The sequence below is a fragment of the Pholcus phalangioides genome, unplaced genomic scaffold (assembly GCF_987345545.1).
Source record: "Pholcus phalangioides strain wild (caught in Gottingen) unplaced genomic scaffold, Ppha-v1.0 ptg000001l_1, whole genome shotgun sequence".
NCBI lineage: Eukaryota > Metazoa > Arthropoda > Arachnida > Araneae > Pholcidae > Pholcus > Pholcus phalangioides.
This window is the reverse complement of record NW_028301594.1, coordinates 15,530,996-15,548,416: the sequence shown is the minus strand read 5'-3', so window position 1 is coordinate 15,548,416 and position 17,421 is coordinate 15,530,996. Positions and strand designations below refer to the sequence as shown.

Sequence of the window (17,421 nt, the reverse complement as noted above, 5' to 3'; positions counted from 1 at the left end):
CAATATTGATGCATGTGAACGTCCTCGGGGAAGTTATTACAAGACTTGGGTAAGCATGAACAATTATATTGAAATTTTCCATGATCAGCTATTGATTAAGTCAAGAATATGGATTGTATAGATATTTATGTGAGGAGATAGGAACATTTGGATTATATTTACAGCGTTACATACGTTTAGGAATTTAAATAACCATTTAATTCAAGTTTTAATGACTATCTGAAACAGCCGACTGAGATAGCACACGTGTTCAGGATTTTTTCTTTCAAGTTGTGAACGTGTTCGTGATCAGAGAACAAGTTATGTGCATAGAAAATGCGAAATTTGAAGGAAATATTCGGTCTTGAAACGAAATGCTGTTGATGTTTTCTCATGGTGATGTCCATGTTGGGTTAAAAATGCGATGATTAGGGATTTGAAGTGATATTATTTATAGCGAGAGAGAGCGAAGCCATGTTGTTATGCGTGGCGAACACCACAAATGGAAATGGTTTCACGCAGCGTTATAGCAGGCCCAGCGAAATCAGCTTGAGCTCCTTGCCAGGACCCCCCGCGACGAAACGGGCCTCGACGCCCATGATGCTGCTGTCCGATGACTTGAAGGATCAGCACGTGACGTACCGTAGTAAATTACTGGTGGTCACTGAAGATGATCCACCGTCGGTTAGTGAGGACCCGGCGAAAGACGTTACGGCTACCACCACTTTCTTCGGATCGAGCTCCCACAACGGAGTGAGGTCGACAAACACAATATTCGTACGATACAAGCCACCATGGTCGCCGAACGGCCGTTCCAGCGGGGAGAACACCCAAGACCACCGCTCCCTGTCCCCGGGTCCGCTGTCGCAGTTACCCAGCTGTGATGATGATGGTAGTGCTGATGATGATACTGAAACCTCCCTTAAGTCCGAAGGGACTGTCTGTACTAGTGCGTGGGCTCAAATAATTGAATTGGAGGGCAATCGAAGTCCGGCCATCGGACTGAACAACGGACGTCCGAAACTCATACAAGGGTCCCAAGACAGCGATTTCGAGCCAAGTTCTAGGAGCGATAGTGATGATTCCCTCACTGGAGGATTAGGTTTGAGGAAAAACGTTATCGTTGTTCCGGAACACAAACACTCTGTGCCAGTCTTTTCTGCGGTGAACGGACGTTCTGTCAATCAGACAAGGACATTTCGAGTTACGAGACGTCCCAACGTCGAAATAAAGTCGTACACGCTTACTGGGGAAATTGCCAGCTCCACCAAAGATCATCACGTAGTTCCTCGCAGTAGTTTCCCTATTAGCAGCACATTGTCGGTGAATGCTGGGAATGGCAGTTCGTCAGTCTACTATGATTGCAATTCTCCCGACGAAGTCACCATACAAAGTCCTTGGATAGAAGGCGAAAAATCGACCGTGACTAATTTCCGGCAAATGTCGTCGGATCGAATGAATCATCGGGTCGCTTTGAAGGCTCGACGGAAGACCCTCCCGGACGCCGAGTTGGAAGTAAACGAAACTCGAAACCGTGTTCCGGTTGCTACGGTGAAGCATCATTCGTCTATGAAGACTTGTAAAGCAGTGGACACAGACCCGAACGCCTCCTGGGGCAGGTACAACTCCAGGGCTATGAGGGATTCAGCCATGAAAGTTGCAGAACAATATGAGAAACTGGCTTCCAAACAGAGACGCGAGAAGCTTCCTGCTGTCAGGGAAAATATAGTTGATTCTGGTATTCCGAGAAGACCTGAGAGCAAAGTCGGTTTCCGGGAGATGTTCCTTTCGAAGCCACCTTCACCGCTTGCCAGCGTTGAAGCGGTAAAGAGGATTGAAAATTCTCTGAATATCAAATACGTTCCAAACAGTTCGGATTTGAATAAAGGCTGCGAAAACAGCTTTACTATTAATGGCCATGTGCATCTGCGTGATTCTGGAAATACTTCGTCGTCAAATAAACTACCTCAATTGTGTGACTCTTGCGTGAAGACAGTTGAGAGATGTCCCCCGCTTAAGAGACCTTCCAGTAGAAATCGTGACTATTGTGAAGAAAATGTGACCCTCGACGACATTTCCAGTTGCCCGAATCGTGAATTTCCATCTTCGTCTAAAGATGAGCTACGTAGAACGTCAGTGACACCTGTCGCAACCCCAGTGAGTTACAATAAGAATGTGTCTCAACAAAATCGTCATCAGAGATCAGCTTCATTGAGTTCCGATTTCCCAAACGCCATTGTCTCTCTTCAAGAATCGTCACCGATTATTCACAATGGCGAACGTCCTGGTCAGAAAATCGAAAGAAAAAAGTTCCCGTTCATGTCACCCTACGTCGTCACAAATTGGTTGCAGAAGCAAAAGGACAGAAGGCGGCCTAATTCAACGGCTCCCGCTGATGTCCATCAGAATTCGAGGACGTCACCTGACACTGACATCAATCGCATGTCTAAAAAATCGACATCTTTGAAAAGCAGTGGGGGACACGAACGTAAAATCGAAGGGCGTTCGGCGAGATACAACAGCGTATCGGATTTACATTCCTTCAGCAGGAGTGCCGCGGACGATGAAGTTCGGTTGCTGACGGCGAGTCGAGGCCACTCCAACAGAGAGTGCGCGACGATGGTCAAAAGGGCGTCCAGCAGCTGTGGTCGAATGGGACCACATTGCGGTGGTGAATCTGATGTTCCTGATAAATCGCCACACGTGGACAGTGCCAGGCATCGCTCTGGTTTTCGAGCATTGCCCGAAGACCAAAAGCTGCTGCAAAAATCCGATTCCAGCCAAAGGTTCTTTTCGAGAGCCGCCGTCGTCTCACCATGCAACAACGACGGCTTTTCTCATTCGGCCTCTCCTCGTCTCAGCAACTCCACGAAAGTCAAATATCACAGCAGCGGATTCCGGCCGGTGGCTCACGACCACGCCAAAAGTCCCTTACCGGTTGTTTCAGGTGGATTCAACACAGTCTCCTATTCTCCACTACCTGGTAGCAACATGGCTCCATCTAGTTTCTTGTCACGGCCTACGTACTATAATTCGAGGCGCGGATCGTATTCCGCTGTCGAATCGTCCCCTAACACGGGCGATGATACGATGGTGCCTAGAGACCGACCTCTTCTGGTCAAAAAGCTGCTCAACTTCGGCCCGATATCACGAGCCCTATCCTTACATTCACTGAAAAAGAAGGCAAAGAGTAATTCGCCTCCCGTTGAGCAAGAGACCACCGATAATTCTCGAGACGACAGCAACGGTCCTACAGATGTCTCCGATCCCTCAAACGCAGATAGAGTGGGGCCGTTGAGGAAATGTCTCTCGTACGCGGAGTTGTGTTCCAGTGACACCACTGACAAAATCTGCAAGAAAACCCAAATCCAACCGACTTCTGTGCAAACGATACAACCAGCAGGATCTACCTACGATATGAAATTTTGCGGTAATTTGTTGGATCGCCAGGAAGTGACGGTCCCATCCGAAGAAAACGCCAAGATCCACGACAGAAGTTCAAAACGTTCCAGCAGCAGCAGCAGTTGCGCGTGCTACCCAACGAGGTTGAAACGGTCAGCATCACTGCCGAGATGGTTCCCCCAGAGGAAGAGGCCGCTGTTACTGAAGACATTTCCTGTCAGATGTTTGTCGCGTGTTGGTTGTCGACCGAAACGGAATTTCTCTCTGGGTTCGAAACCTTCCAAGTCTGAGTGCGTCTTCTCTTGCGCGGGTTTCTCCAGGAGAGGCGATAACTCAAAGGTGCAACTCGTGGAACCTAACAATTCAAAATTTTCTGAGGTGAGTAGAAAAGCATTCAGATATATATCATTAAGCATGCATTTCTTATGGGGAAAAAACAGTATTATTCCTTTTTATGTATATAGTTCTTATTCATCTCTCATGTTTATTCATTATTAATGTTTACATAAGTATTTATTATGTCTCACTAATACCTACGTTCTTCTCCAATCATCGGATCAATTATGGCTGGATACTGCAATCGATTTGTTCGCGAAATATTTCGGAATCGGTAGAATTATGTGTAATCGATACAGCCGTATTCTTACAAAATGGATTAATTTGCGATCATCATGTGTGAGACGGAAAACGAGAAGAGAACAACAAGACAACAACAAAGGTAAGAATTTAACCCTTGTCTCTTTAATTATGATGCATGATTCTCATGATCAATTAGAAACGGAAGTCGAATTACAGTCGACTTTTCCTTACAAAAAATCTTGGTTGATAATCCTAATAGGTGATTTTCTTCCATCTGGGTACATCCACTCATTTATATGCACTGCTATATACGGGGAGCCTCCTTCAACTCTCCCCATAGGCGTAAACTTGTATCCAGTGCATTGGCCCCGAGGCTTCCCCCAGTATTTCATACCATCTTCTTAATACCTATAGAGATATTTAGTTTTAGGTGCCTCCCCAATATTTTTGAGTTTTCTCAATATTTTTAACAGCATAACTCCTGCGGACGCTCCTTTTTTTTTTTTTATAAAGAATTAAACGATTTTGTATGAACGGAGTTTCCCATAAATTCGTGAAAATTTAAGGAAATGGTATATTTGAATGCGGGATGGGAAAATTTATTCTCACGTGGGGGATTTTTTTCGGTGCAGAAAAAAAAATTAGTTCGAAGTTATGTCGATAGAGGGCACTACACGAAAGTAGCGAATCGGGAGAGATTGGATGAGAACCTTACTTCTATCTCTTCTGTGACCGTAACGTTCGTAAAGGCTCGGCCGGCAATTCGTGGCTGAGGTAGAACAATTTCAAAAATAGTGAAATCGTCCCCGAATGTCAACAACACAATGAAAACCTGGTGTAAGCGTCAGTAACAGGAAAATTCAGAAACGAGCTATCAATCGTACACCTTGCATTTTATGTGACTCCGATCAGCATATTTCCAGTGCTTTGCTTTTTTGTATCTAGTGCCCTCTACTGACAAAAATTAATTTCAACTAATTCGTCTGTATCAAAATGAATCTTAATTCATAACTATAACTTTTCTTTCGTAAACTGCATTTAAATATACCAGTTCTTTCAGTTTTTATGAATTTTAAACTCTTCACTAATTTATCAATTTTTTTACATATGCGGTATGTATAATAAAATCTTTCGAGCTTAAACTTTTTTTTCGTATTCGTCAATTTTCAATAAAACTCCCACTAAAAGCTTAGGTCACTGGACATACAAGTCCTATTAATCAAGGATATGTGGGCTGCAAAATTGTTAAGGGAGTGGAAAATGACTCAGCGGCCCATGGGGAAATCGGGCCCATTTTCTTACGTTAGTACCAATGCCCGAAGTTCCAGTTCGTGATTCGGCCCGCAAGAGCCCGAACTACTCCCGAAAAAGAAGTTTTAGTTCACTTCGGACATTGGCTAAATCCTATTTCGCAAATCGGCCATCCTTCGAAATTACATTTTCTTTTTTCTGAAAAACTCTTGTCGACTGCATTAACAATGTTATAAAATCTGGTGTTTGATTGACTTTTGCAGAAATTTCTTTATGGCCGAAAAGACTTGTCGGTCAATATAAATCACTATTACTAAGTGAAATTTCCGATTTCCCTACTTTAAAAATTTTCGAGTTATCTTCGGTAATTTTCTTGTGAATTTTTCCACGATTAATTATTTCTGTTTCGGACGGGTAACTCGGTGGTCATTTTCCTGTTAAACTCATTTTAAGTATACAGATTCAAACTGCGCCATCTATGTATAAAGCGATCCCTGCTAGATCGTTAGGATAAAAAATTCATAGTTATCTCCCACAGCTACTGTGATTTTGCGGGCGGGGGGGGGGGGGGAAGAGGTGGGATCACCATTATTATCATTTCCCTTATAAATATTTTATGCTACTTCGTCTGAAGTTGGTGCTCATTTATTCATGGGAGTTTCGAACGTGAGTGGACGCGGATGTTCGTAATAACATCTTGTTCACGACGTGGTTCCGGGAAATCTTCCCTCATACGGTGGAAAAGAAAGAAAATGAAACTGAATAAATTAATAGGTGAAGAAATAATATTCTCTTATACGAAACTCGTCTGAGACGAATTTCTTTTGCTTATACTGAGACCAGGAAATAATCGCTTTATACGACCAATGAACAGCTCTCGTTCGACTGCCCATTCATGGACATTGAACTTCAATTAGTTTTCTCTTGTTGTTGCTGGTCGCATGTTAATTTTATACAGTTTTACAAAAGTGGCAACCATTAGTCACAAGCAGCTATAACACGCAGGGCAGGGTCTAGTCTAGTTTTTTTTTTTTAAATTATTATTGCGATATTTATGAGCTCACGGTTAGGGTGTGTAGGTGATCAGGTTCAGCTGGACGACGTTGTTAGTAGCCGCTGGCCTTATCCAGTAGAGCGTGAGAGACGATACTTTGTTGTTGAGGATAATCTAACACCAGTTGCGAAGGCCGATGCATGTCACATATGGAGCTAGTGAATGTGTAGAGAAACTTTTAAAAAATTGGCGCGTGGTCGTATACCTTAAAACCTCCCATACTGAAAAAATAACAAAAAATAATTTATTCAAAAAAACGTGCGGGCAGAAATGTTGAACGTGAGGTCAGCGGCCAAAGAAATCACACAGATCTTTTTTTTCGATTAAGTAAGGAAATTTCTCAAATGTTTAGCACTTTTTTTAGTTTAAAATTCCTCATTTCAACCTTTTGTTCCGGAGTTTTTTATTCCTGTCCGAAATGGGTTCAGCCCGTACTTTACTTCGGATAAAATAGATTCTACTATAATTTCTTTCTAATTGTGTCACACCTGAAAAGGATCGTTCTTACCATATTGGTTCCTCCTCTGGACGAAGAATTTTTCATTAATTTATTACAATATTTAGATTGTTCATCAACATTTTCATGGTGAAAAGACGCAGTCGCCTTGTTTTATTACAAAACAAAATTAATATGTATTTTGTTCATTTGTAAAAGATGTATACTACTTATGTGTGTATTGCATGTGCGAGTGCCCTCTCAAAGCATGCGACCCAGTGGGACCGAACCCAGGGGCGTAGCCAGAAATTTCGTTCGGGTGGGGACCACTTTCATTTCGGGGGGGGGGGGGACCAAAGTGACAGAACAATGGATTTGGCCATCTTTTTCCCTTTTTTCGGTCATTTTCTCACATTTCGGGGGGGGGGGGCAGACCCCCAAGTCCCCCCCCCCTCGCTACGCCCTTGACCGAACCTATCACATATCAGCGACTTTGTAACTGTGCATTGTCTGCACCATTTTTACTGATAATCTCAGAATCTTCTTCAGTTGGGATTTTTTTCACCAATTTTCGTCTTTAACCTTTTGCAGTCCTGTCGAGGTGGAAGCGACTTCTTCCTTATAACAACCCCTCACAATCACAGGAAGGCCCCTGTTAGTTTTGCTTCTTAACAGCACTAATAAGCTATACAAAGAAGAGCAATAACTAGGGGCAATCCAGGAACCTACCTCACTGCGGGAGGCGCTATACCAACGAAACATCGTAAAAAATCTGTGGAACTTAAAGGGTTAAATCTAGCGTTTATTAATGAGTTTTACGTGGGTAATCAAACCTAATGATTTACTTCATCTTCGCAGAAATTATTTATCATTAGTGAATCCAACCCATTTTCTTACTTGCCTAGTTTTTATTTTTCTGAATAATTCTTAAGGTGCAAAATAACTCTTAAGATATGTTGAATATGTAAAATAAGTGACTGACTTCATTGTATGCAGAGCCCATATGTTACCAATTTATGCTCAAAATTTTGCACTCTTTACGTACGTTTCAAAGGTAAAAAACACTCTTTTCTAGAATGTGGGTCGCGACTCTTCGTAGAGGACGACCGGTGTTTCAAGTACTACTAAAAAAATGAAGAGATGATGATTAATGATGAATTTTCAATTATTATCTCCCTTATTTGCTGATTTGGTTAAGGGGGAAAAAAACTTGAAGTACCAAAAATAATGAATCACGATTGACATCAAATTGAAACATGTCCAGCTGCGTTTATGGAGAACATAATGCTTACAATCAATAATTTTCCTAAATGTACAATTTTTGATAAATGTTTTTTAAAATACTTAATATATATTTATTTCATTTAAATTATTGTTTTTCCCAGCAGTTATATTTTACATTTGACATTTGAAAAAAAGTTTGTCAATTTTTTTTGGGAATTTAATTTGGCAGCATTGCAAGGAAAATAAAATATTTTGCTGCATTGGGAGCAGGAAGAAAAAAAAAATTTTTTGGGCTATATTCGAAACAGAACAGGTAGCTGATGAGAAGGGGGGGGGGGGAGAGCAAAATAGTTTCTTTTCAGATAGTAGAGGAAAAGCAATTTAAATCTACTCGAAACAGTATCAAATAAATAAATAAATAATAATAATTCATTTATGTTGTATTCGTGTATTGGACCCAACATAACAATCTGTTCAAGACACCCCTGGGAAGAAAAACCAAGAGGGTCACCCATTATTTCTCCGAGAACGGGAACTTTAGAAAGCTGGCCTCTTATTTTAGGTGAACTAATGTGTGTAGGAAAAAAAAAATGGCCCGATAAGAAGCCCCCTTCCTTATTAAATATGTGGCTCCCTAAAGGAGGTACAATAATTCACGAAATCATTTTCGAATGTGTATTTTCCGCTCGAGACGCTAATCGATAAACACGTGTATGAAAACGGCTTTTTTCCATTCACTAGCGTTAATTTCCTGGTACTCGTAATGTGACTATTAATTCCTCTTTTCTTTCCTTTACCTCGATTCGAGATCATTATTATTATTATCCGTGTCCATTATTGTTTTCGCCAGTTTAAGCGGAAGTTCCGATCATTTAAAAAGGTTTTATTCTCGGATGCATCATACTCTCTATGCTATAAGTAGGTAAATATACATTTGTATGATGCTATTTATATCGTAACCGTTCATTAGAGAATCGGAGGAAAAGGGATGATGCAAACAGAGGCTATTATCCTCAGAGGGCATAAAGTTGAATCGCTCTTCTCTTTTTGTCATCACGGCGAGATGGCACTGTTGTCACAATGCTGTTCACACACACGTTGTCAATGTTTGTTGTTATCGCACCCTAGAACGAGGAAAAATGAACGATTTTTAACAGAATTCATAAATATTGAATATCAATTCATTCTACGATTCTAAGTAATCTGAGCCTTATTTTATTTTTCAGAGTCAAACACATGAAATCCTTTATGTCCGTTTATAAGAATTTGTCCTGATGAAAGTTTCAAGTCATTTGAGTTTTTACACGCTTCTACAAAACTGACTCGTCATTAGGGACCGATATCTCGAATAGTTCACCCCCATTAGTTTTCAAACTAATTTATAGTGTAAAATTTTTGTTAAAAAGAAGAATAATCATCTCTCTAAAGGCTACCAGGCTTCATTCCTATCAATTTTCGAGTAAATTTACGATGTGCAGAATTTTTTTTTTCTATTTTCTTCTGTTCTCGAGTTCCTCCATTACCTATTTCTCTGTGAGCCCCCCCCCCCAATCTCCTAACATAGCCCCCATTTTATTCAAATTTTACTTCAGTCCCCCCCCCTCCCTTTAGAAAAATTCGGGAGAGGGGGAGAGCTATATGGCTTCAGGTTGTAAACCTTTGGCTTGGACGGAGCAATGGGATCAGTACGGCCCAATCTCCTACCATAGTTTCCTTTGTTTTTCGTAAAATAAACGCAAAAATACACTTATATTTACTTAAGAAAAAAACAAAACACAAACTCATATCACCCTAATAGCCCCCAAGGGCATGACGTCCTCCCAGGCAGCCCTAAGAATTTCCACGAATCAGATTTCACTACGTCTCTAACGTGACATTATACACATGAGTGAAGTGTGTTCGGTCTTTAGAGTTGAATTATTATATTTTGCCACCGTATTTGCCCGAGGATCATGCAGAGTGGATTACAAAGTTCTGGATACATTTTAAAAATTGATAGCAAACCAACCAATTTACATAAAAAGGTGTAGCTTGCACTAAAATACCTTTACTTATCATGGTTTAGAGTTTTTTTTTTGATAAAAAAATGTTTAAATTTCACTGACAAGTGGCGCTGCAAAACGGAAAACTCTAAGTAACACAGGAAATGCAACATAAACAGTGCATAATTAATGTTCATGACAATGTGCTCATATTGAAATGCGATAGTTTTATGTAACTCAAATTGTCATGAACATTAATTATGCACTATCTGTGTTGCATTTCAAGTGATTTGTCGAGTTTTTCGTTTTACAACGCCACCTGTGAGTGAAATGCGAACTTATTTGTTAATTTAAATAATAGAAAAAAGGGGGGGGGGTACTCTTGGCCATGATAAGTATTTTAGTGCAAACCCCAGTTTTTTTATGTCAATTGGTTAATTTGTTATTTATTTTTAAAATGTGTCCAGGACTTCTCGTCCACCCTGGATATTGTATTGATAAATGATATAATAAGAAAATATGATAACATCGTAGAACCACGTTATAATGGGCTAATAGGGAGGGCCGAAAGTTGTGTCCGTTAAATAAAAGATCGGTGTATGACATATAATTCTTATACGGGTGTAATGCTGCACATCAACCGAAGTACAGTAGTTAGTTGTAAAAAGTATTTATTTTACTGTACATCAAATAAATAACATCCTTCATTATAGTTTGAATTGAAAGCGATGCGTACGTATACACTATATTAATCTTAATTTTCCATCTGGTGAACGGTATGAGCGTGCAGTGCATCCACATTTGGGGGGGGGGGAAACAACGATCGATGCTTAATCACTTGTTTGGAAATCCATTTCTAATAAGTTAATACTTTTCGAGATACTTAAAACGAGTTTTAAACTCGTCAGATTAAAATTTTACAATTTTTACAGTTTTTAGCTGTCCGTTCTAAGCGAAGTCCGTTATAGTAAGGTTCTACTGTAATTTCAAAATGTTCTTATTTGATTTCCACCAGAGACACCTTTAGAATATTCCAAGTTGAGGAGGGCTATATGGTCCCAGGTTGAAAACCTCTATCTTGAAACAGTTGAAAATATTTCGTACTTTACATGCATATTACTTGGGAATATTTTTACAGCTTGAAATTTTAAATGCAAAGAGATACTTTCAATCCCACAGGCTTAAAATTAGTATGATTTTTCATTACTCTGAGAGAAATCAAAAATTAATGTGTCGTGTGTCTGAGGGTCCCCATGGTGGACCTCACTGTCAGTCGTAAGTAGGCCACAGCCGGCTTGGATGTTATCGCTAAATGATTCAATACACATCCCGAAATATTTACCGGTAAGAGGGAGCCCATCGTATGACGAAAGGGACTTTGAATGTTCGTTCAGATTTTCCTGCTTCTCTCAGCGGAGGGCACATAAATTAATTAAGATAGAGAGAGCTCTTGAGGAAACCCTGTGGATAGAGAACTTATCGCCCGTGATTACATGCGTTCACGCAGTTCTCGTCGCAACCACCACCGAAACCCCTTATTAGAGATGCGGTTCTCCTCCTCTTGGACGAAGTTACATTCCGTTAGATTTCCACTTTGCATCCCACAGTAACTTAAGCGTTCAGCAACTACGACTAAGGTGACAGCAGTATCCGAACGAGCTTATTTTCTTTATCGCTGTGGACTCTGCCGTAGCCTGGCCCCCATCCCGAAAGGCGACCTTTTTGTAATTCTTGACACGCTGCTGGCTGTGTCAGCTGATTTCGTTCACCAATGTCGTCGACATCTCACGAATATTTCGAGCTGGTTTTTTTTTTATTATTCTTTCTCTTTATATTATTTTCTTACCTACCAATCCTATTACTGACGACGACTGCATTGCATCACGACTAGCGGGTTTTAGCAAGCAAAAAAAAGAAAAAAACTCGTCGAGCTGGTCCTTAGACGAAAGATTGCATTTGCTTGATGAATGATAAGCATTTTCCCCCATGTTATAATATTTTGTTCGCTTTTTTCTTTTTATACAATCTTTTTATACAATTTTCCGTGGGTCAGTGCTAGACGAAATAGAAAATCCGTATTAAATAGGTGTTTTTACTCACATTTTCCCACCGAGAAGTATCACCCAGCCTGGGGTCTTCAACTCATGGCTCGCGAGCTAAATATGGCTCTGGGAGTGTTTTGCAGTGGCCCGCCCATAAAGAGAAAATAAATACTTTTCATTAGAAGGGGCGGGGGATCAAAAATCCAAACATCTAATCAGAAAAAAAAAATTTTTGAAGCCCGCTATCTACTGAGAGCTGCATTGCGGTATTTATAACGGCGATATGATTTCAGTACATCAAGAGCACTGTCTTAACCTTTAAGAAGCACAGCAAAAATCACAACCCCTTTAAAATGCCATTTCTTTTTTTAATGAAGCAGGCTGTCTTCCGATTTCCAACAGGTGCAAACTAAGGGATATAAGGAAAAGCATTACATTAAGAAATCAACTTTACAAAATATCTGGACTTTCCAATGCTAAGCCTATAAAATAAGAGGTTTTTAAGGAGGCGAGATATCTCGTCAGTGCCTCTTTAAGGGCTAATGAAGTCGTGGGGGGGGGGGATACCAGAGCTTAAACACTTTTGTGGATCCCCGATTTTATACATTTCGGGAGGGTGAAGATTGGTGCATAATTACAGAATTACTAAAGACGTGGCTGAAAAACACCTTAACAAGAGAAGTAATTTTAGAATCATTTGCAAAATATTTCCGAAATGATTTCTGAAAGAAATAACTTTACTCAGTTTCTTTTACGAAAAATTTCAGAATGATTCAAACAAATTATTTCTCGGAATAACATTGGGAAATGACTTGATAGTTATATACTATGCAAAATTAATTTCAGAATTCCTGAAAGAAATAATTCCACAATTGACCTGAAAAAAATTATTTCATTATTGATGAAAATTTATAATTAATGAAAGATATAATTTAATAATTACTTTTAGGAATGATTTAACTTAATGAAGAAAAACGATTTCATAATTCATAAAAATATTATTTTAGAATCACGAAACAGAAGGAAATAAAATTCAGAATAGGTGAGAGGAATAATCTTTTTTTCTCTCAGAACCATCGAAAGTTAATATTTGATGAAAGAAATATTTCAGAACAATACGAGATCCTTCGCATGTGGATCTATACAGGGGCGTCCTGTAAGTGATAATGCGGCCTTTATCTCATTAACCATCCGTCGTAGAGCTATGATTCCACTTTAAAAAATTCTCGAAAAGCGTTCAAAAATTACCGTGTAATAGTTTTGAGAGTGAAAATACAGTGTCACAAAATAAAACTAAATCTTTATACGGTCTCCTTGTTCTCTTACTTCCAATTAGAAAGGTGTTGCCCTGTTTCTCTCGAGGCCAACAGAAAAAGTTCTGTGTTTCTAAGTGCAATATTCGCTAAGATATTTTTGAATTCAAAAATCTGAGAGAAGTTACGAAAGAACGGCAAAAACTAACAGACACACAACACTACTTTCCCACATTTATGTTGTCCTTTCCCAACTCTTCTCCTCCGATTTTTGTTTTGGAATATCTCTGAAAATATTGCACTTAGGAACTTAGAATTTTTGTTGCTGACCTCAGAGGACAGACAGGGCAACAACTTTCCAACTGGAAGGTAGAGAACAGAGGGGGGGGGGGGACCGTATGAAAATTTAGATTTTTTTTTACTTTGCTACACACTGTATTTTCACTCTCAAAACTGCTGCAGGGTAATTTTTGAATGCCTTTTGATCATTTCTTTAATTGAAACTATACCTCTACGACGGACGGTTGAGATGAAGATCGCATTAGTACTCACAGGACAAACCTTTGTATGCTTCCCGCCTATTTTTTATTATATACTCCTTGAGAAAGTACACATTTTCTACTAAAATAGTTTCCCCTAGCCATTATGTGACTGGGATCACTGGTTGCCACCTCAAGATTGTGCGCTGAACATTAGTGTTCCTGAGGAAGGTGGTTCTGTATGTTCCAAATGCAATTGAATTGTACACGGATCTTCGATCATTTTGATTGAAGAAAAGGAGCGTAACAAGTATGAAAAAAAAAATCTCTAAAATATATCACCATATTTTTTGCCTCTAGATTGATGTGGGGAGTGTGCCTAACCCCCATTGAGATTGGTGCCAGATAGTGATGGTGGAAGTTTCCCCACCCCCAAATTATAATTATTGCAGACCAATATATGTTCAGTAAAATGAAAATTATTTCCTTGAATGGTATTCTCAGAACTAAATGAATCGCGAAAAAGAGAAGCCCCAAAGAGGGGGGGGGGGGAAACTCCGAAGGGGTTAAAGTTGGCGTGTTCTGCGCTGGCATGTCTGTCCCATAAATAACCGAGGTGCGTGTAGGACGGTGATAACGATTCCCAACACGACTGATCCATGGCGTTTTGCATGCTGGCGTTCAAGAACTCACTTAAATCGTGACGAAAATGGGACAGAGCACAAGATGAAGTCACCACTGTCCGTCTCCAACCGCGAAATGAGGCAATTTACTATCGTCCAGATATTGACTGTGGCAGACGCTTTCTCAATGTTTGGCGCCATCCTACTGACTATAAGACAACCACTGCGTCCTCTCAGAGCCACAAGCGAATATTTTGAAAGCGCGTTTTGTACCAAAGTACAGGGTGTCCCATAAACCCGTAAATGGTTTAGAAATTCGTAATAATTGAATTCTGTGAATTTTTATTTAAATTCTATGGGAAAAATTTCTTTGGATGTAACAAAGAAAGTTGAAATTTTTATTCATTGATAATTTTTCAGATTGGTTCACCATATGCCAATTTTGATTTATATATTACGCACTAATTTTGTACCGCATTCAATGCATAAAGCCGAGTTTTAATGATACAGCGCCATCTGTAAAGAAACTTTGAACTATATTTTTTTTCTATTTGCCCCAAAAAAAAGCTATAAGAATTTTAGTGTAAATTGCATTTTTTATAGTAAAAAATTGTTGAAAATAGTTATTAAAAAAATGTTTAAAAATCTAAATTATCAATTGTTTATATCTCGGCGAATTTTTGTTCGGAAATTTTGAAAAACATATAACAATACTACTGCATCAGTGTTTTCCAGATTGGTTCGATGTATGCCATTTTGTGGTTTCTACATCTAGAAACTGGTAATTAATACGCTGTTCCACCCATCTGGTCCGGTGTAGTCACTTTGTTACGCCGTTATCTCCTCCCTCTGTTCCCAAGTTTCACTCAAACTCGGTTATTACGATAACTCGGCTACGTCGTCAAAAACATTAGTGTTCTCGATTGATTCCCATAGAGAATAGTGGTAATGTTTCTTGTTTATAACGTCGATAAAATGCAAAGACCTCGGATATAACGACACTTTGCAGCGTTTTCTAAAGAAATTGGAATATCGCAGACTTCAGTACATTTTTCTGTTGTTCTATTGATACTTAACGATAAAAAAAATGCATTACATGTTTGACGGTTTGACTTGCCTATTGGTAAGACCCGTATACAGGACATTACTGTATTTTTCCGTAACTAGCCCAACTTATGAAAATGTCCCGTTTTTCAACTAAGCTCACTTCAATTTACAATCTTAGTATATTTGGGGATGAAATTAAAGTTGCATAATTTATTAATTATGTTGTAATGAATACGACTATAAATATTCCGTTTGTTATGTTAAACTTTTTCGTAAAATACATTTTATGTAACTGCATAATAGCTTTATTTACGCCTAGTATTATTTATACACAATAATTTGCCACCAATCGGTAACATTTTGTTGGCGAAATTTGGTAGTATCCCATCCAGTTTTCTATATTTTTCTCCCTCAATTATGGTCATTCTAATCACAATGCAATTGCACCTACGTGCGTGGTGTTTGATTGCATCTGATTATATTTTTCATACTTGAAAGGTCTCGAGAACGTCAATCTCGATTGTTGCGACTCCTTGGTAATAACGACAACTTACGTGGAATCTTCGATGGATGTCATGAGTGCGCTTAATTAAGATACTCGCCTGAACCACCAAAGGATGTTTAGAGGTGTCGGGAGTTCGATAACTGATTCGTCTTTGTCGGAAACTTTCCTGACACACCCCAGGTACAACAGAAACGACGAGAACATGACCACACAGAAAAAGATTGCTACCGCAAGTAGTCCCATACCGGGGGGGGGGGGGGGTTAGCGCACCAGCCTTTCGGTGAGTATAAAAAGGGCGAAAATGAGCTCTGTCGCTCGGAATCGGCAATAAATTTCAGGTCCCGTTCTAATTTGCCTTCGTGTGCAGAAAATGACCGTGGTGCAACAAAAAATGATCAATGATCTTCGATGTTGTTATAAGCGAGTTTGACTGTATTCTATTTCGAAAGGATTTTCCTGTACACCTTGTATAAAAAACAAATAGAAAAAGTCACGTTATTCTCTCACGCATACAAAACCAAATCCTGTTACAAAAACGGAGGAATTCGTGTTAAAAAACATATTTACTATTTCCCATAAAGCTCTCCCTCTCTCTACTACTTTTTTTATTACGCGAGTTTGAACTTGAACGCCGCGTAAGAAAAAACGAATTAGAACACCAGGGGTCAATCAGTGCTTAAAGTTAGTTATAATAGTTTGCACACACACATATACACACGTAACCTGGAGAATGACTTTGTTTACTAATCTGGGGTTTCGCACGCGATTTGTTTCCTACTCGCAGTGTGTTATTAGATAAAAGGAAAATATTCACATGTGTTCGAGCATTTTATTGAATATGATGCTAGTGTCTTTTTTCAATCTTTTCCCTGATAAAAGAAAAGAAGAGAGAGAAGTTCTCGGTTTTTTGTGGAGGTCAGGCGGACGACAGGTAATAAGATGTGTGAGATGATGCTTACCTGTTTCCTTACATGATTCCTAGCTCGGAGGCATATAAAGCGCCGCGACTCGCAAAGAATGCTGCCTTACGTGCTTTTGTCAGTCACAAATCTTCTCGACTCTGCCACTATGCGGCGCTGTTTCATACATATAAACATATTCTTTCTTTTTTTTTCTTGCCCTTCTCTCGTATGATTTAGATATTTATTCTTTGCCTCGTTGCTTCCGTAATTGCATATTTCATTAATGTATTCAATATTTAGCCTGTAACAATGATAATATTGTGATTGGTTGGTTGAATCTTTGTAAAGTTCTGCGGGGCTCACGGAATTTTTAGAAGTACGTATTCTAGGATGCGGAAATTTAAACTAGAAATCAAATTTTTTTAGGAATAAATTTTTACTTTACCAAATTTGATTTCAAAATTCCATTGGTTTCTTTTTTCAAGAATTAGTCTGATAAATTGAAATGTTATCGGGAGACCTAGATAGAGTAAGGGTGCTCAACCTTTTCATTATAGCCTTAGGCTACTTCATGGCTTTGTAACAGATCGCAGGCCATTTAATTGGGTTTTTTTTTCAACCGTTCCCAGGTCCATTAAATTAAATGAGCAAAAGTGTTTCTAT

At 39.3% G+C, this 17,421-nt stretch overlaps 1 protein-coding gene across 1 annotated transcript in view; it reads left to right on the top strand.

The window, feature by feature from the left end:
• Positions 1–375: 375 nt before the first annotated feature.
• Positions 376–17,421, top strand: part of RhoGEF3 (Rho guanine nucleotide exchange factor 3) — a 90,915-nt gene continuing 73,869 nt past the window's right edge. The window contains exon 1 of the mRNA XM_089231125.1: positions 376–3,759. Within this exon, the coding sequence (XP_089087251.1) occupies positions 454–3,759 (3,306 nt within the window). The 5' untranslated portion in view covers positions 376–453. The remainder of the gene's footprint in view (positions 3,760–17,421) is intronic.